Here is a 21,515-nt window from a genome sequence, read left to right as displayed (position 1 = left end):
TTCAGTTAAAAAGAGAAAAATAACCCTTTGCTAAATCCTTTTAAAGAATACAAATCCCCATAGAAAATCTCCCCGGAAATTAGGGTCAATCTGTGAATAATATTAAAGTCATTGTGGATTAGGTTCAGCCTGCACCTGAACGCACCTGTTGAATGCAAACGGCGAGCGCAGTCTGTGTCTCGATGTCCAGAGACTGGATCTGCTGAATGAACGTCTCTTTTTGTTCACACTGCGGATACAAGAAATAAACTCAATCAGGTGTGTTCATTAGTGGCACAGAAAAATCTTTTATTTCAGTACACTTGATACACAAAGTCTCTTGAGCAATCAGTAAACCAATTTGTAGTTGATTAGATTTTTTTTTTTTTTAACCTCAGGGCTCAACTCTTGCTGCACAAAGTGGCCTGGGGCCCATTCAAATATAACAATGAAATATGTACATTAGTATGTTTAATTGATGTAACTCTGGGTAGACTTGTATTCAAGGTTCAGCTCATGTTTTACGATGGATGCAAGGATGTTCCATCCCGGCCGTATCATTCTGATGGTGTCCCTCACATTTCTCATGTTCCGTCGAAGCTTTCTCCGGATAAAACGTGAACGGCAGGCAGCTTTAGAGCACATTTGAAGCCCTGGCACAGTCAAACGGAACCCCCCCTGCTGACGATTGACGAATGGCGGTCACTGGCAGACGCCTGTTTTTTGTGAGGAGAGACTGACGGACCAACGGACTTCTGACGGACTAACCGACAGGACTTAAATGACGGACTGACTGACGGATTGACGGACTGATGATTACAATTCAGTTCGTCGTGAAAAATGACGGACTGTCAAACGACGGACGGGTACCGTGGCCACAGACGGATGACGAATGATGGATTAGCAAAATTCAGTAAAATGCCCACCTCTGCTAATTTTACAAACAATTTTGTAAAAAATGTGATCGTCACATGACAGTTATCATGCAATATGTACTGTACATAAGTCTGCACATACAACAAGATGGCAACTAGTCTAACAATTTATGGAATAAACCAAGCAGCAACAAAAAAAACAATTTCAAGTCTTGGGTAAAGATTAAAAAGACATAAATGACCAATGACTAGATTTGACCACAGCCAAAAAGGGAGGCACTTGATTCTGAATCTACAAATAAATTTGCTGAATTACTTCAACAATCTTTGTTTTTGCTTGACAAGCTTTTTCAGTGTCCGTAGCCCATTTTCTTTTCTCTTAAATAATCTAGCAGCTTTTCCACGAGCGTTGGATGGCAAGTTTCTAAATGCCACAAAAGGTTTTAAGGCTTCAGTGCTTCGCTGGACAGCGTTAGCCCACACTCCAAACCCTGGGCTCTCTCTACTCTGCCTTATGAACCCTTCACAAAGTCCTACTTAATGAACACCCTAAAAAAGTACAATCCCAGAATTTTTCAGAAGTGTAGTAGTCTTAGCATTGTTTTCGTCATCATTTTTTCCTTGGAAATAATATCCACCCTTGGATTGACCTACAAGGGTGAGAATGTGAGACCTTCTTTCAGGTCCAACTACATTTGTTCATTCCTGCAGACACACGCTACACTCTTGTAGAAAGTTGACATCCAATGTTTTTCTCTTTTATAGCAGGAATGACCAGGTATCCCAATACTTGCCCATATAGCCTATAATCCAGAGGTGAACACTCCGTCAGACTGACGGACCGGTCCATCAGTCCGACACTGATGGACGCCCGTTTTACTGACGAATGACGAATGACGGGACACCTTTTAAAAAAGACAAACTGATGAATGACAGGAAGGGGTTTTCATCCGTCACTGTATGTAAATCCGTCGCTGGCGGGCCCCCATTTTCTGACGTTTTTTGGGGGGGCTGACTGGCGGGCCAACAGACTTCTGACGGACTAAACTGACGGATTGACTGACTACTTCGCAGTTCAGTTAATGCGGCTTCACTATCACAGGGTTTTCATTTGTGACCAATAACTTCATGTATTATGGTTTTTCTCACTATTTTATGTTTTCTGACTTTTTTTCTTCCTTTTAAATCGGATCAACAAAAGAAAAGATTTTTGGAGGCAAATTTGTTTTGCAAAAACCGAGACCATGAACATTAGAGCCTGTCGCCCCCAAAATCCCCGTTCCCTCATCGTGGATGTCTTCTGAAATACGCTCCGAGCGCTCTGCTTCACTCAGACTGATTGGAAACTCAGAAGGTTGTTCAAATGTGACGGTAGGTTATTCAGAGTGCCCAAAGTACAGAGTACCGAAGCCCAGTGCATCAGGCTGCTGATTACAGGCTCCGTTCAGAAAAAATGTGAGAGGAGTGCGCTCTGCCTCCCGCAGCACACAAGTATGACGAAACATCCACTTAATAACTACGGTACATTAAAGTGTTTCTTTTTAGTTTAAAATTCGCCTACCCTAACCGGAATCCGATGTCTCATTGTAGCCAGAGGTACAATCCTGGTGGGTTAATATGCCTTTTGACGCTGTAAACCCTGGTTGTGAAACTGAAATCTACTTTCCATGACTACCATTCAATTAGTTTAGTAGTTGTTCTTCTTCCTCTTTCTCTTCTTCTTCTCCTTCTTCTTCCGCCAGAAGTACAAGGATAAAAGGATTTACAGTGCCGGTACTCTTCATTTTGTGCAACAAGTATTTGAAAGGGTGGAAACCATGTGGGAGGGTTCATAATGAATTAATAGAAGCATTAAAAAGAAGTCATCCTCTACTTTTCTCAAATTCACCTATTGCGGGAGATCATGGACTATCACCCGCGGAAAAGTGAGGGAACACTGTATTCAAATTTCTACCCAACGTATAGTATAATATTTTTTGCGCATAATCCTCTCATAAATCTCACATACAGTATTAGATAAATTGATTGTGTATTTAGTCATCATCATCATAGTAATTCAGTTAAATCTAACTGTCTTCGGCATAGGTCTGACACTTTCAAACAGGCCACAAGTTGTAAAACAGTTGTAAAAATGAGAAAAGTGAGTAAGGGGTTCCCGTAAGCCACATTTTGTTTGCTATCTTCAAGTGAGCCAGGCAGTCCAACTACTCTCCGCTTGTGATACTTCTTGACCTCACATGGAAAGAGAATAGCACTTGACTCACCTGCACAGCACATCCAAGTAGGAGCAGCAGCAAGCGCCTCAGTTCCTCCACAGCTGCCTCTGAACACACAGAGATAAAGTAAGTGTCATCATTACCATTATCATCACCATCATGGCCTCACTGTCATTATCACAGTAATGCTTTGCGCTGATAAGGACTGGTGGTGAATGAAATAGAATGGCTATACTGTTGCACAGATTGAATCACATGATTATCTTGTACCTGTGAAGGGGTCCTGGCCCAAGATGGCAACGTTTGGAAGAAGCATCAAAATCAACTGCTGCAGGTCCTCCTATGCAAAAAAAAAAAACCAAGTGATGAGTGTGGGGAAAAACATTTTGGCTTCATACACATTTGAATAAGCATTTTTAAAGTTGACAGGATTGCAAGAGTATATCAATTACTTACAATCTTAGTCTGTTGATTTCTTTTATTTAAATTAGATTGATCAAATGTTCTAGTAAAAGTGGAGTTTAAGATAATGCCAGATTTTAACATATTTTGCAATTGTACTACTGAAAATCCGAATTGTAGTTATGACTGTATATCAATTAAATAAATTCAATTCAATTCATGTATGATATATAATCATCAATGGACCAATCGCACATTCATATATTTTTTTCACAATTTTTTCAAATTCATTCAAGATTGAACATTCTATACTAATTTCACGTGGTAATTAGCACACAAAAAGCCTGATACAAAATCATCTGAGTGTTATGACAGTGAAAATCTAAAAAAGAAAAGGAATTAAGTTTAGAAAAAATGAAAACACCTAACTATGTTTCTGAATATTTGAATTAAAATCATTTTACTATGAAATATAAAAATGCAGTGTACTTTGTTTTCCAGCTCCCAAATTCTGTGTAAAAAATATCATTTGGGTGGAGCAAACATTTGGCTGCGAGTGGAAACATTCCCTTAGTTTTACACGCTTGTCAGCACTGTTTGTTCACATCTCAAGTGTACAGTACACAATATCAATGGAGCCTGACGAGAGACGTACAGCAGCATGATGCAACTGCTGCCACTGCCTTGACACAAACTCTATGTTATGACCACAAAGTAGTACCTTTGTGAAGTTCTTCTACTCTAACGACATCTTGAGTCCCTCTGTTGCAACAGAATGTGCTTCACTTGGGTCTATTAACAATCTGTTCTACTGAACAAAAAACACTTAAAAAAGTACTGGAGAAGCAAAAGCTCCTCTCTTTGTTTCCAACACAAACAGGCTGGTGGAAAGTTTTGATGATGATGACGATGCCAGTTCACTGAGACCAGCATGCAGGATGAGCCAGCATGTGACAAATGTTCAGCATTCACTCCCACGGGTACACATGTAAAGCACTTTAACAAACAACATTGTTTTTGTTCAAAATATTTTCTTCCATTGGAAATAATGGAAATAGAAATGATATTTTCCAGTGTCAATAATCTCTAAAATGGTAGATAGGTAAGTAGCACGCTAGCTAAATCCAGCCATGAGAAACACATACACACCTTAGATAAACAGTGGGGACATTAGCAAAAAGAGAAATGCGTGCCTAAGATGAGGCCGGTAGAGAATCTGCACATTAGACAGATTTTGTAGCACAAAAATAAGTCATCCTCCAATTATTTGGAGGTATTTTGGATAAAAAAAAGAGGATCCAAACCAGAGTGAGGTGTTGTGCAGCTCATGCTTGGCAAAAACTGCAGTGAATCAACTTTTCCTCACTCAGAAACATGGCAGGAAAATACTTAAATACATGCCACAAGCTGTCCCTCAGGGAGAATTTTCAACACATCGGGCAATATTGAAAGATGTGTGAGGGCCTGTCTTAAGTCAGACATGGTTCACAAGTTTTGTATTGTTTCAGCCGCATTAGTGGATAAAGGAAATGAACAAATAGCATGCAAGAAAAGATGTACAACAAGCACTGCACTGAATAGAAACCTAATGCTAAACGCTAATATCTGTGTATAAACTATCCAGTTTATTCAGCTATCCAATGGCCTGCTGTATGCTCTGGAGTGACTTTATGTTAATGTTGATGACTTATTGAGATCATCATCTAACTAACCAATAAAACTGCACTTTACACATCCATTCGTATGATGATGTTTTTAGTTTTTTGAAAAGTGCTTAGTTTTTAATGAACGCATAGTCATATAGTAGCACTATCGAGATAACTGGCACGAATATCAAGAATCTTGTCCATTTTGTTCAACCCGTTTTGTCAGTTACAGATAGATAGCGAGATAGATAATGAGATAGCATGGTTGCCAACTCAATTTGAACAAATATTTTGGCAAATTCTGAGAAATATTCAATCTAACTGGATAGTGTCATACATTGCCTGTCCAGAAACCTGTCATTTCTGGCATTAACAACTTCAAGTCTTTGTTTTGTTTTTTGGGGGGTTTTTTCACACTAAAGACAGACAAACTGTGCCTCCTACCAAGCTGCTAATTTGCCAAGCATAGAGCATGGGCTTCAGTGATGACGACCAAACTATTTTGCTGTTAATTAAAAAATGCTTATTGTCACAGAGCCACAGGCGGACTTTGGCTTGCTTCTCTACCACCTGTTCGCATTTCCCTGCATGTATCCACGGACACACAATCAACAGAGCGCGGGGGGATAGTGCCAATTACAGCTCACTCTGCCACATCCCATATGACTTAAGTGCACGCTGTTCGAGAGGCAATGTACACAGGGCCGATGGCCTTAGAGCGCAGAATGTATAATGTGAAGCAGTGCGGCTCTGTGCTAGTCGTGGTGCAGCCAAACAGACATCTTGCAGGAAACGGAACAGTTTAGTGTTGAAGATTGCTGTTGCTGTCGTCACGCTTGAGGGCAATTGCCTCTGCAGCTTGACAGTCAAAAAGTGTAGTCTATTGTTGTGTGTACATCACCATTTGGCGCCATCGTCAATACGCCGTTTATTCCACGGATTAACAACATGGCTGACACACGTGCAATTATCTGTTGCCACGCTACACGGCAGCATCTGCCAGCCTGAATCTCTAGTGGAAGTGCAGTTTTCCATATCAAATGAGCAGATGAGGAATTAGTCTTGATCTCTCTACAAGTCTGCCTCTGAAAATAAATCAGCTGCTTTTAAGTTCTGCATTTGTGACCGGTTGGGGGTGCCAGGCCAACCGCCGTGTACCCGTTTGCCCCAAGGAATGACACACGTCAATGGAGTACAGAGGATCAGCAACTTGCTTCTTTTATTTATTCTAGCCCAAGGTGAAACAGTCTAGTGACACCAGTTTCTTTAATAGAAGGCACTGTTGAGCGCCGTGGGGGTCTCTTGAAGGCCACTTTCACCCCTCACTCAATGGGTATCGCGTTAGTTTAGGGTCCCGATCAATCCAGCTGCCATCCCTGTCCAATGCCACCTCGGTCCAGAGCCTGCGGTTATGACCTCACAGCAACGTCGCATTAAAGCTCATCACACCACAACATGCATTTAAAAACAAGAGACTAAAAAAATAAAAACAAAAAAAAAATGTTAAAAAAGAGTTCAAGTGAGGGACAACCCGCAGTCCACAGTCCAGGTCGGCAAGAACTTCGTCGCTCAAGTGTTTGGTTCTCCAAAAATCACCCTCCCCCATGGATAGTGCAGCGCAGCACAGCACAGCAGTCACTTCGGCCCTCTCACGTGACGTGTTGCACCTGTGGCTCTCCCTAACTGTCTGACAGAGAGGGATTTAAGAGCACAACTCGTGTACCCTGTCCTCCAATCACAGTCCCCTTGGCCCAGGCTGCGCACCTGCATCTGGTTGGGATTAATTGTTGCCAATCAGTGCGTCAATTATGGGTCAGGCTAGGGCTGAGTCACCTGGTGACACATTCAGAAATCAAAATTTCCACCAGGCTTCTGGCTGCACTAGTGAAGAGAATTCAAATCAATCTGCAACATTATGATCTGCATATCGCAACGTCTTCCATTTGGCCCGCTGCCTATTGGAGGCTGTTGAGATTGATGCACTTTTACACACCAGATTTCCTCTGTACTGTATCCAGCTTAATTAAAATGTCATTTTTGGATGCTCATTAGCATTATATCTGGAGGCAGAGGTGACAGATCCACATTTTTATTAAATCTTATATTGAACAGATCCCTGTGAGACCACTCCAGGGTATAACTCATCTTTCACCCAAAGACAGCTGGGATAGGCTCCAACTCACCCACGACCCTAATGACGATAAGCACTATAGAAAATGGAGGGATCTTAAATAGCTGCAGTAGGTCCATTACAAATAATGCATACAGTGGACCCCCGCTATTTGTGGGAGACAGCCTGACCGTGAATAGTGAAAGAGAGATGATTACATAGACGGAGAAAAATGCACTTCCGCCTATGCTTAGTCTTTTTTTATGAGTTTCCCATCGATCATTTATCGCCTACCAAATGGGTGTCCCTCATAGGCAGATAGACGAACCGGACCGTCGGTTGGACGGAATGCCCAGCTCTGCTAATAGCTATGTTTGTCAAATGAGTTAAGATGTGTGTACGCCTGCCGATTTTCACAGTCTCAGACGACTAAACTACAGTTTTAACGGAGTCAAAGCATACAGTCTGGTGTTTTCATCAGCCAGCCACACAGTGTTGCATAACCACCAATCGGAATGAACACACTCATAGCTGGTCACAGCCCCCGCAGCCTTGCACTGACCTGTTAGCTTTGGCATCGGGACTTTGCTGGTACTATTTTTCATCTGTGAGGGAAAAATTGCCCGTCCCTTGTTTGCTAAAAACTTGGTGTACGATTAGCAAACAGAAGCAGAGCAACGGGATCTCAGGCAGCTGAGAGGATTCGGAAACAATGCAGAATTAGCAACATTTCTGCTCAACGGGTACATTTGTCACCTCTTTTTGATTTTTAAGTGACTGCAGATTCCAAACAATAAAATCTCACACATTTAAATGTAGTGATGTGGTACCACTATTAGGAATACATCGTGCTACCAACGAAGCAGCCGTGACTAATGTTGAGGTGTTTTCAGTGTTAATGCGACCTTTCATATTTGCATGACATTTATGTATGTCCATGTTTAAGAATCGCTCTTGTGCACCCTAGGGAGATTAGTATAATGAGGCTACATTCAAATGTTGCTGTTGTTTTCACATTGCAAGCTCCCCTTTAAATCAGACAATTCACTCCACTACCAAAGCACAGCCATGCACCTCCACCCACAGAATCAACAAAACGCTAACAGGCTGTCAATTCTTTGAGGTTTCTCATGTTTAGACAAATTAAATTCTATAAAAGCTGTTGGATCACTACAGTAGTCGCTATTGTTCATGACTGAAACTGCGACAGTTTTCATGGCTCTGACTTTCATTGTTGGTTAATGAGAAAATTCATTCATCCTCCTTGAACCAGTCCAAGAATTTCAACTCAATAATTCAAAGAAAATATTCAGCTCAAAATGTCTGGCAGGATACCTTGGAATCTATAAACTGTGCCACTTACAAAATAAGAATGTATCCTGCCTTATATTGCGTTAAGTTATGTTCTTAAATCCTAAATGGCTATTTTAGACATTAGGAGTTGTTGTTTTTTTCATGGGCATCACAACGACCAATCACGGCTCAGATTCAGAAAACAGGTCAGCCGTGATTGGTCATTGTGAGCAGTTGTGATGTCATTTTCAGTCAACAGAAGACAAAATGGCCGCCCAAGAGGATGGCAAAAAACGAGTGCATTTTTCTGCTTAACTTATATTCCACAAAGGCAAAATTAACCAGAATGCCGTGTCTCAACTCGTGGGCCTGCTGGGAACAAATTCTTGAAAAAAATATGTTTGGTTTGACTTCCGCTCTAAGTAAGGAAAATATTGCTGCCTTGAGGCCAAGCGTCAAACACACATTCACATTGTCTTCGACTGACTTAATATGAATCAATTATCACTGGTGTCAGACACTTGCGTTGCTCTGAGCTTTCAAGAATATGAGTGATTCACTAAAAATAGGGAAGTGAAACCCCCAAAACTGTGGTTGCAATGTTGTGTGACTAGCAACTCCATCCGACTGGCGCTCAGGGAGACTTTCTTTGTCTCGTCAATCCTCCTGGAGCGAAACTAGAAGAGTAATTTCCTCAAATGACACCAGCACATGCGAACTGCACAAAAATGATACTGCAACTTATATGATAGATTGTCTGTTCCTCTCCTCAACACTAGCCCTAGCACCAACCAAAATGACAGCTAAAAGAAAATAACCCAATTTGCTTCATAATGGAGGAAGGAAATGTTCTGTTTCATCTTCTTGTTCGTGCAAATGCTCCACCATCCCCTGAGTGCACTTCCAACTATTTACAATATCCCTAGGAGAAATGCTCTTGTAGTGAGACTAATAGTTGCTTCACTTTTCCATCTTGTTCTCTGTTTTTGCAACCTTACAGCTAGAAAAGCTCTCCTCCATCCCTCCCTTTCCCTTGTAGCCTTGAGTTATGTTTTAGTAGACGAATGTTTCTGCCTTTTAAGAGGCTTTTCTATTTATAATGAGCTGGAAGTTGTTTCAGTCCTTGCCCTAAAAGAGCTGTTGCACCTCTTTTTCATGTAGAAATGCTTTTACGTGGTATGCATTTTTGGCAAAGCAAACCTCATTAGCAAGTCTCATTAACTAATTACCCATTAATTACTAACATATAATCCTTAAAGTCACAGTAAAGTGAAACTAAATGTCTGGTGAATCTTTCACATCACAGACAAGAGAGTAGTTAACGACCCTGATTCTGATTGTAGGATCAGAAGTCTAAGGGTGCTGACAATTTTTGCGCCAGCGCACATACGGGCGGCATTCATTGGAGGGTTTGGTCAAATTTTACTGCTAAAACATGCACACACACGCACACAATAAGAGTTTCAATGAGAATGGGCATTCAGTCAGTTAGCTAGTAAGTATAACCATGACTTTAATATCAGCACATGCACATGGCAAAAGCGCGCTTTTCTCATTGCAATTCAAAAAGGACAGAGGTACTGTCTGACCATCTGTAATGTTTCCTAGATTGGAAAATGTCAGCCAACTCCTACACAATGACATAAACAGGGACCTATGGTTAAATTCAGAAGAAATGAGGCCTGCTAATGATAATATGTTGATATTGTGTGGTAGAAGTTAAGAAATCTGCCATGTATCCTTTTTTAAAGCAGCACTGGGCAAGAATTCGACTTTAATAAAAAAAATTCACAACTCTTTTGATGAAACATTGACTTACAAGTAGTTGAATGGAACTTTTGTCATGCCCTGGGGGGGTGACGGTCTGTATTGTTTTTACTGGTACTAACCAACTTTGAGGAAGATGGGAGCAACCCTGGCACACAAAAAATACAAATGTCCTGAACTGCTTTATGGCAACCTCACTTCCTCCTTTCGCTATAAGGAGGGAAGTCAATTTGAACGTCTATGTGTTATTAGTGGCGTCATATGGCAGAAGCCCCAAAACGAACAAAAAAACAAAAGTATTGTATAAACAAAATTAGATTCATTACCTCATCGCTATTCATCTTTCACACAGCCACTGGAAATAGAAATGTAATTCAGTCCAACTTGCAGGCCAGCGAGATCTCAGGATTTCACGACACTACCGCTGGCGCGCATGAGAAATGTGGTACACTTTTGTCAAAACACTACCGCTTTTGTCCACATGGCGCCGCCATAATCAACTAAACCTGACATACGCCACAGTGTTGCTTTAAATGGGAAGTCAACCCAAACATATTTTTTTCAAGAATATAATACACACAAGACCACTAGTTGAAACAAGGCATTCTGATAAATACGACGTTTGTGGAATAAGAGTTAATCCACCCGTTTTTAGCCATCTCTGGGGGTGGCCATTTTGTCACTTTTGTCAACTGAAAGTGACATCACAACTGATCAGGGCTAAGGTAACAACCAATCACGGCTGACCTGTTTTCTGAAGCTGAGCCGTGATTAGTCGTTACCTAAGCCCTGAGGTGGTGTGATGTCATTTTCAGTCGACAGAAGTGACAAAATGGCCGCTCCCTGAGATGGCTAAAAAGGGGTGGATTTCGCTGCGTAACGCATATTCCACAAACGCAATATTAATCAAAATACCGTGTTTCAACTAGTGGGCCTTTTTGGAACATATTCTTTAAAAAAATGTGTTTGGGTTGCTTTCCTCTTCAAGTAAGGTAAGGCTACTCACTCAAACTACTTCATGTGACTGGAATGCACACGCTTGGCTTGCAGTACAGTATTTTTGTTGATAAAATATTATGTTTCTACCAAGGACGGTATTGTTTTGACACTTTAGCTTGTTAAAAATGCACATAAAGCAAGTAAAATCTTAAAATGACTCAAATTTTGGGGTGCTTGGACTTATTTTAGGGGTGCTTCAGCAACCCCCAAAAGATGGGCTGGACATCTTTCTTAAGTCTACACATCCTTACATGTTTGGACACAATATGTCTGCCTAAAGTAGCTGGAATCAATGCCATCGGGTTGCGCAGGGCTCTCTGAGACACGCTAGCCACCAGCTAGCTTGCGAGATATTGGGGGCTCCTCTCGGCCGACGGACAGGAAGCAGGCTCGGTTCAGGAACTTGAACAGACATTGTGTCTATTCCAAATGTTAAAAGTTTTCCACACTCCAATGTCACGCTTGCCTTACTGATAATCAAATGTAGCATCTTGACCTCTCCCTGCAACTTCTCCCCTACCTGGTAGAAGGCTCTGAGGTGTCGATTTAAGATGGAGAAGTTCTGTATTCTTTGCATGCAGTCGTCCAGATCACTGTCGTACAACCTCTCCACTCTTGGGTTGGGGTCTCTGGGACACACAATCACAGGCGTCACGTAGACGTGGAAGTGTATTTACTGCCGCTTGATCAAACAGCTCCTTGCCACATTCTAGCCACAGATGAAAAAAAATCTGTATGCAGTGGTGGAATTCTGCAGTCGGTGAATACAATTTTAATGAGCCTGACACGGTGCCAGTGAGAACCCTCATGCAATTAGCTGTTGAAATAACCAAGGTTAAGTCAGGCCAAATTAATCAGCCTTTCGCCCACTACTGACAGAAGATCCTGTCTTGTCAATTGCAAAGCTATGGCTTCAGTGTGGTAAAAAAATGAACACGCTGATGAGGAATTCAGTCGAGATGACTAACAGCGCGCCATGTATGCAGAACCCATTTCATGTTTCATTGGATATTTGTGGCAAATATGAATGGAACGCGAATTAATGCCATTCATCAAAGTGACTGTAGAACAATGCAACCATTGTAAATGTGAGTGTGATAAATGTTATGTTAAGTTTATGCAAGGCAATAAAAAGTATTTTTGATTTGAATAACTCTTCATAGAATAAACTTCAAATTTGTGCATATTCAGGGGTGCACATAACTGGTACGGGTACAGGTAGAAATCACTGATGCGTACCATATCATTTGCGTCACGACGCGCATTTGCGTACCTGTACACACTAGTGGTGCACTGCAACGAATTATCTTTAACCCGTGATCGGTAAGCATCACGCATCATGGTTCAGGAGGAGCACAATCCGCAGAATGGTTGGTGGAAAAAACTGTGCGCGCTCACAGTCAACGTGATTAGTCTGCATTCAACAAAGGAAGTTGGTAAACCTCAAGATAACACGTAAATCGCTTGTACGAGAGCGTTTTGCAAACATACTCAATTAACACACCGCCTCCGCATAGGCTAACTTCAAAATAAAGCTTAACAAATAGTACATTGAGTAATTGATGCCAATGCCTTAGTGGACTTTTACTTTGAAATTGACCCGCGTGGTGGCGTAACGGCTAACATGACTTCCATTTTCAATGTTACGGCAGTTTTAACGCTTGCCACCAACACTAACGCAATGCCGTCCCAAAATCATATTCAGTGTCTAATTTAGGACGTGAACAAACCGCAGGTTAATTACGCTGTTAGTCTCTGGCGTTAGTGGCTAGCATCTGTTATCATTAGCTGGTAGTTAAACAGCTGTTCCTTGGCTTTCAGTACTGTCCTTTTTTTTTTTTTACTTTTTCAATATTGTTGACCATTACTTTGTAATGCGCTGCCCATGTTGAAAGGAAGGTGCCTTAAATTGCCCTTCAAGGTTTTTTCATTATGGAAAAAATAAAATAAAAATCTAACTTCGTCTTCATTTATTTTGTAAAAACACTTTTGCTCAATAAATAATTCAAAGAAAACATTCAGCTCAAAATGTCTGGCAGGATACCTTGGAATCTATACACTGTGCCACTTACAAAATAAGAATGTATCCTGCCTTGTTATGTTCTTAAATCCTAAATGGCCATTTTAGACATTAGGAGTTGTTGTTTTTTTCATGGGCAAAACCGTTTTTCTAAAATAAATGAAGACAAAGTTCTATTCACCTTTTTTTTCTTTTTTCTGATCCAAAAAACGATCCGATGCATGACTCAAAATCCGTGACCGATCAGAACCGTGACTTATGTGATCCATTGGACCACTAGTGAGTACCAAAGACAATCTCCTGGTACTGATGTGAGTACCCCATGAAAAATATTATGTGCACCCCTGTGCATAATACATCTTTGCTGTATTTTTTTCTAATCTGATGGTAATTTTACCCTTGTTAACCTTTTAGGCTTGGATACCTTTTTCATTCCAATTGCCACAGAATATTGCATGCTATTCATCCATACAACATTTTAGCGCTTTTTGTCATCAGGATCATAGGTGAGCTGGAGCTGACTGGTCACCAGCAAATCAGAGGGCACATATAGACAAACAACCATTCACACCAATGGACAATTTAGTCTTCAATTAACATAACATGCAAGTTATTTGAAAGTACATGGAAACTCCAACCAAAGCGAAGATTCGAACCCCAAACCTGAACTGCGAGGTAAACAAGATAAACTTGTCCACCACGCTGCCCGATGGCATCATAACATGTAACGGTTGTCAAAAAGCCTTACATGATTCTCATGACCTCGTTGAGGAAAATCCCATTGGTCAGTCTGAGGTAGCAATTCCGTGGATTATGGGAAACGGAGTTCACTTCGATGTACTGGCTGTAGAGTGGGACACTGTTTTCCATCTCCACCATCTTCTCAAAGAGAAGAACCTGCGAGCGAATCAGAATCAGAAGAAAGAACCTGTGAACAAGGTGACAGTGTCCATGCCATTTTAACATTCTAAACCCTATGTGCATATGTACACCTATCTATATGAAAAAGACAGTCACAACAGGTCAATAAACTGTAGAAGTCTTTGACGTTTATTTGCAGAGCATAAGAATATTTGCCTGTGACCACTGTTATATTGTAAAGTCATTACCTGGTTAAAGGAAGTTCTACGTCAAGTCATATAATCTTGTTCAGTCGCAACAAATATTGGAGTGTTGATAAAATGTTTTTTCCACTAATCCTAACACGAAACATGTTTACACTTTGAAAAAATATGTATAATTATGATTGATTGAATTTATTGCACTAAATTATTTTGACTCAGCTCTAATTTCTTCTTCATTTCACTGAACTATTTCAAAGCTTTTCTCACCATTAACGTATGACTTGTACAATTCACAATCTACTGTACTTACTAGGGGTGGAACACACTTTCGTCAAGGACGTGTTTTTTACAGTCGTATCAAAGTGGATCGATATACAGCAGACCTAATGCTGCTGACGCATCTTCAAGTAACGACTCTTTTCCGCTCGTTATGCAGGCAAATGTCTCCACACCTTGTTTCTCTCCACAACTGTCTGCTAGCAACGCAGCTTATCTTATTTTGCATTCAGCGGTCGTTGTCTCTGTTTTACGTGCATTATCGCTACTTTTAAAGTGTACATAGACTCCACTTAAATTGTTATTTGAGGGGTTAAATGTTCGTGTGACTATGCAAACCAAACTGCAACAGTCGAAACGAACTGTCATGTATTGTGGCTGATTGTTATTTTTTTCGGTCCCTGACTCTGGTGGATGGGCGGAGCCTCCAGTGCACACCTGTTTGGCATGACAATAAGTTGGGTATATAGGTGCTGGAGAAGTGGAAGCTAGTCGCTGGAAAATTGTTGCTGTTGCTCTGTTCCCCCCTTTGTCGATCTGCTTATTTCCACAGCCACACAATACGTCGTTTGATTTTGTCACACATAAGTAATTCCGGTTTTGGTAATTCTAGATTAGGTTTGTTTTCTTTTGTTTCTAAACCAATCTGGTTTAGATTCTGTCTTTCCTTTTGACTTTTTGTTTCTTGCACTCATCTGTCTTTCTCCCAATTGGGCTGAGTTCCTTTGTTAATCTTTTGCTGCACTTCTGTTACATTAATTTCCGTTTAGTGTTGTTGTCTGTTCTTCGAGCGTCTAGCTTCCACTGCTCCGCCCATCCAGGTTTTTCGTGTTATCGCGTCAGCCTTATGCTGATGTTTTTCTTTGTTTGAATTTATTTCTCCTTGCTCACGTTTGCGTGCTCCCATGGTTTAATAAAGCATTGTATTTGTTCATAAATTTTGTTTGGCTCTGCTTTGGGGTTTTGGAGTTCTGGGCACGTGATCGTGACACGAACGGTTCACACCAGGCGCGGAGCCAGAACGTGGCTAATGGGCGGGCCTGGAAAAATCAGGGTGGGACTGAATATTTCTCTCACTGAGAACAATCCTCCTGTCCCGACACATCGTATATTCACATAAAATGACAAAGTGAATAACATGAAGTTCAGATCTTGCTTCGACAACCACAATTATGCCACTCATAATATTCATTGAAATAAAAAACACAACACAACTCAAAAATTTAGTAAATAATTTATAAGTATATATTTGTCATGAATCTCACTGGGTGGGCAGTCTGTCAATCACAGGCACCTATGGCTCCGCCCCTGGTTCAAACAATTTTCATTACGTTTTACTTAGCTGTAAACGTTCAAAATCACATATGTTTACACTGGTCCTGAACCTCTCTTCATATTGCTAGCCAAATTGTGACATTAACTTACCTGCCTTTGTGAGTCTTGTAGTGATGAATGTAGTTAGACATTGTCGTTGTTTTGTCTACATTCTGAGAGTTGCAAACCACGCGATATGCCATCCTTTTTTGGGGGGCCCAAAACACCACCAAGATAATTTATTACGTCAAATTACTGATCCTCGGAATTGCTCCTGTTGGGGTTTGGCTAGCCACTTGCCCACTTGACGCCAACAAGTGACACTGACTGGGTTGCCAAATGAAACAAAAAAAAGGTTTTCTTTCTTTCCTTCCTAAAAAGGCAGACTGTGTTGAATCCAGATTTTCAACCATATACAAAGTGGCTTGTCATGTAATGTTGTGCAAGTCATAATGAAGTTGTGTCTCTTTGATACCAAATCAAAGTCAACTCAAGTCTTTCCCAAGTTGCTGGGGTGATTTGGTAAGTAAAACTCATCATATCCAGTTGTGCGGTTATGATATGCAGTACATAAATAAAGTTAGCCTTTTTGCCCTTAATACAGATATTTGCATATATCCTATCAATTATAGATTAATAACAACATGGGCATCTGACTGTCACTGGGGAACTTTGACCTGAGGCCAACTGTAGGTGGGAAAAAGTGGTTCTTGAAGCATGAGGTTTTGGTCCTGATGGATGGCAGCCAGCAAACCTGATGGATGGCAGCCAGGAAAGGACAACAATGGAAACGGGGAGCCTTTTCACACAAGCCATCACGCAGAAGCCTCTTACACCCGTGTGGACAGGTGGGACTGTTGCGCTCACGCTTAGAAAGCGCTTCACAGCGAGAAGCAGCCAAACGGGGCCCTCAGCCAATGTTTCAAGCTCTGCTAAGAAGAGCTGCCAATGCAAATGGCGGTTTAAAGATTTTTTTTTTCCCACCTGCACTGTTGGTAAACAGAGACACAACGTGGACATGGCTAGGCATCTGAGGTGAGACCATGTGCTTGAGGTCTTGAGGATAAACAAGGTGGTGCACGTCATTCAGCGCATGACTCGCAGGGTAGCGCTCCCATGTTGCTGAGTAGGTGCATTGGCAAAATCCCCTCGAGGCAGATGCACAATGTCTCCAAGCTGCAGGCACAATGACGTATTTGACGTGTGGCCTATTTCCTCCCAAAAGTGTTTTGATATCTGGCAGGCATTTGCAGGTTGTCCTAAAAAATTTGACATAATTTTAAAAGCAATTATCTTGAAAACTACAATGTGTAGCTCAGTGAAATTGAACAGTTCAAGTGTTGAACATTAGGACTTTGTTCTGAATATTAAAATATAAAATCTTGATCTATTTCTATATTTTCTGTAAAATTTTGAGGTAATTTCAACAATGTCCAAACTGTTGCACCTGCAGGTCTCATCTGACCTGTAGACTGTAATGACAGTGTTTTTTTCAATCCCTGACTGTTTGGTACAAATGTAACCGCAACAATTAACATTTTTGTACCACTGAAAAGATGTTGCTACCGGCCCAGTGTTTCTGTAAACATACACACAAAAAGGAGGCAGGGAGTTTCATAGGCATAATAATAGGCCCATTAACTACCAAAATTATATTTCTGATTTGAAATGAAAGATAGGTCTTACAGTAAGTTGTGCTGATTGACAGTCTGGTGAGCTATATTAATAATGGTAATGATACAGTATATTATTAGTTTATTAATGATTAGACTAATGCTAACTCTGTCACAAAACAGTAAAATAATGAATACTGTGTTCTCAGCTTGATGGTGATTCAGTAAGTTGCTCCTAATTGTTATGCAGAACATTGATTTAATTGATTTAAAAAACACTGCAATATAAAACCAGGAAAAGAAAGGCGTCTAAAGCTTAAAGAAAAGGAACAGGCCCCTCAGGGAAGCAGCTCGCTGAAACCCGGGACCCGTTTTATCAATGAAATTTTTTTTCTTCATTTTTTGCTAATTTTGTTGGTGGGTGCCTTTTTTTTTGTCTGTTTGGCTTGAGCACCTGCCCCAAAAATGTCTGTGCACGTGCCTGCTGAATACCCCCTTATGTCTTACAGTCTCCTCATTGAGCAAAAGGGGACAAAACCTTCAGGCTGATTAACATCTCACGTGGAAAACAGATTTTTTTTAAAAATGTCGAACAAATCGACAATTGCTTTTGAGACAAGTTGAATACACAGCAATTGGCTTATTTTAACAAGACAAAAACAGAAGCCGGCCAAGGACACGGAAGTGTTAGGGCTGAAATGGGGGGGGTTCAGTCATGAAGAAGCAAAGGACGCTTTAAAAAGCAGAAGTAGTTTGTTTTGCTGCACAAAATGAATTGATATATTTAGTAAGCATCAATGTTGTATTTTAATTTGCTCAAATGTACAGGCGAATGGTAAACGACCCATGGAAATAATACACTGAAGCCGTGTAAGATTTTTACACTTTCTGCACACCATTGTTACAAAAAAATGATGACCTTTTTCTCCGGGCAAGAGTGATAAATGTTAAATGACATACCCAGTGCACCAATGCACTCTCCATGAATTCTTCTATTATCTCCATCACACTTGAGTCCATTGTAGTGCCACAAAAGATGAGAGGCACTGCAGCAGTCAGGCAGATGATTAACAAACAATATCAGTGTTTTAATGTAGTGACTCTCAAAAAGTCCATCTTCTGTCAAGTGAAGTAGTTTGACATTTGTGAGGCCCTCCACCTCCCTTCCTCCCTCCTCCTCCTTCTCTTCCTCTCTGACTGTGACGCCCAGTTTCATTGCAAAACCACACCGGAATTGTCAAAAGGCTCGTGTCGCATTTGTTAAGCATTGTTAAGTCTTCTTTCCACACTACCATGTTTCCTTTTATTCAAATGGATCACAACACATGTCATATGGTGATTTGACAAATCATGTGCTGAGATCCCATGATGAGGCCGCATTTCCTCATGTGTGTACAAAAAAACAAAACCTTTCTCACCCTTTTTTATTTGCCTCTGTCATGTTAATTCCCTCTGTGTGCAATGTGGCAATGTTGCTTTACATGCAGTCAGACAAATTGTCGATATAAAAGTCAATTAGAAAGATTATTACAATAATTTAGAGTTATATAGGGTCTTTCAAGGGACCCAAGGTCATTTCGGACTGCATGATACAGTATTTCGATTCTGTTGATTCATTTCCGACCTAAACTGTTTTTACACACTGCGTGTTGGCGCTCTCTAGTGGTAGAAATTCTGAAATCTCATTTGCATAAGTTTTGATTACATTGGTCAACAGCACATTTTAATCAGAGATTGCTTTATGTGCATGTAAACATATTTTTAAAGCTGATTCAAAAATATTTTTTGTTGCATGTCAGGTTTTTAAGATATTTGAATTTTTTCGTTTTTAAGTTTGACCCATAAAAGCTTATGGAATATGGATTTTACCATGTGTTGTAATTAATAACTATGACGTTTCAGAAAAAAAATCAACCTGTTTCTGAGCCTAACCCTTCATTCATAAATATTATTAAAGATAACACTATATCACATATTATTATTATTATTATTATTATTATTATTATTATTATTATTATTATTATCATTATTATTAAACGCTGATATGATAAAGAAATAACAAGGGCAGATTCAGAATAGGATGAGAAAATTGATCGAGAACATTTATAAAAATGTGTTACCCGGTGTTATTTATGTCACAGGTTTTATTCAAAACAAGAAAACCCATGCATACGGCAATACGGCAAACATTCTCCCTTTGAAATGCTCACTATTACTTGCACTCTCTGATGATCAGCATTGTATCAAGTGGAGAAGTATTAATAATAATGTACTTTCAGTAGTTTATTGGCTGGAATGGCCATCTGGCATTCAGGGCAGATGCCTAGTGAGCCAGTGTCTTTTGGGCTCGATGCAGTGCTATTTAATTATTATTTTCCTCCATTTTACCCCAAGAGACCACCCCGCAATTAAGAGGGATCAGCCCATCCATTTACAATATAACATATTTTTCAGGCCGTCTGTCCTTCTTAGAATTCTTGAATTTTCTCAAAAGTTCACAGTGCGCCTTGTAATCCAGTGTGCCTTATTTATCGATGTCGGGTTTTCAGTCTTTAATTCTAATTCCTTCCTATTTACTTACATATAAACACTAGCAGGCGCAAATGTTTTTGTCACACCTGAACTAGAACTACATCCTGCTTCGGTGTCTAAGAACCATGGGAAATGTAGTCCTACTAGCTTCATGCCCGTGGTCACCAAGGGAAAAAATAGCAGACTTGGATAATGGCGAGTGAGGTAGGAGGGGTATCTGGAGAGTGCACTTACTTGTTTATAGCTGTTGAACTGTTAATAATCAATAGTGATAAGTCTAGCAAATAAACATACGATACAAAAAAAAATAGACCCGTTTGTTAATATTGCCCCTCCCAAAAATCTGTTGCGTCTAATGTTCCGAAAACTACAGTGGACAGCAAACTTAACGAAAGAACATCTGTGGCAAAGCTACATGGTAGTTCGCAGTGGTTGGATGTCGTGGCTGAATACAAACTTTTCAGACAAACGGTTTCAGCTGTGATTGGCTGTTAGCTAGCAAATGCATGAGATAGAAGCCGATTATATAAGCAAAGAAACTGCAAATAAATTGCCATTACTGTATCTTGTAAATCAAGTTCTGCAAAATGTTGCTTTTACTTAAACTTCATCCTGCTCATAATCGGAGTGTGTTGAGCAAGGTTCTGGATATGTGTATCTTTTATTTCATGAAACTCTGACTGTGGATGGTACGACAAATGATGACTTCTCAGTTACGGAAATGGTTTTCTGGTCTATGTGCCAGTCCAAGCCAAACAATGTCAGGAGTTGTGTAGTTCTCATCCTACCTATGGATTTACTTTACTAATACTAAAAATCTGACCTCAATGTGAACCCTAACTAGGCCTACTTTAAATATTAACAACAACATTACTGTCCCCTATGCAATACTGTTAATTACTATCAATATGACGGTATATCTACATGATCTGCCACTTCCTAAATCTTTTCATCAATCAGCTCTACAGCCACTGAAAGCAGGTTTATCTGCATAAATAAAACAAAACATAATGTTGTCAGATTTTTATTTAAGAAGAAAGAAGCACACATTTTAAACATCAGGGGTTATAAGATTTATCACTATGATATTTGAATTGCATTTTAATCTGTTTTTTTCTTTATGTAAAAGGGTAACAAAACAAAAAAACACATCCAACACTTGTCGTTGCTGTAAGACAGAGTGTGTTGCCATGTGTGCAGATAGTGCCTGTGCAGCACTTCTTGGATAAAGTATACCCGGGATTATCCGATTGTTTCTGAGCTGCATAGACAAGATGACAGCTTCATTTAGGGCACCAAAGTCACACACACATACTCGCAGAGACACACACAGACAAACGGCTCCCAGACAACCCACAGTTTGTTTCTTTTCTATTGTTCCTTGTAAAAATAGAAGCAGACACTACAAA

The 21,515-nt window shown here is 40.3% G+C and overlaps 1 protein-coding gene across 5 annotated transcripts in view; it reads right to left on the bottom strand.

Annotated features, from left to right (window-relative positions):
• The window catches only part of ccdc88b (coiled-coil and HOOK domain protein 88B), a 58,520-nt gene extending 39,789 nt beyond the window's left edge, over positions 1-18,731 (bottom strand). For 2 of the 5 annotated variants that reach the window (XM_086015556.1, XM_086015549.1), the window contains exons 1-6: positions 18,535-18,731; positions 14,056-14,204; positions 11,808-11,916; positions 3,341-3,410; positions 3,119-3,177; positions 146-229 (exon numbers count right to left, since the gene is read on the bottom strand). In XM_086015556.1, the coding sequence (XP_085871682.1) occupies positions 146-229; positions 3,119-3,177; positions 3,341-3,410; positions 11,808-11,916; positions 14,056-14,204; positions 18,535-18,594 (531 nt within the window). In that variant the 5' untranslated portion in view covers positions 18,595-18,731. Of the gene's footprint in view, positions 1-145; positions 230-3,118; positions 3,178-3,340; positions 3,411-11,807; positions 11,997-12,560; positions 12,721-14,055; positions 14,207-14,866; positions 14,998-18,534 lie in introns of those variants that run through there. The other 3 variants (XM_086015561.1, XM_086015578.1, XM_086015568.1) reach the window with 3 other exon arrangements.
• Positions 18,732-21,515: the final 2,784 nt, after the last annotated feature.

Source organism: Filicampus tigris, chromosome 2, assembly GCF_054856515.1.
Source record: "Filicampus tigris isolate MCC_2025a chromosome 2, RoL_Ftig_1.0, whole genome shotgun sequence".
In the NCBI taxonomy this organism is placed as follows: Eukaryota; Metazoa; Chordata; class Actinopteri; order Syngnathiformes; family Syngnathidae; genus Filicampus; species Filicampus tigris.
The sequence above is the reverse complement of the archived record's forward strand: the minus strand, read 5'-3'. Positions and strand labels throughout refer to the sequence as shown.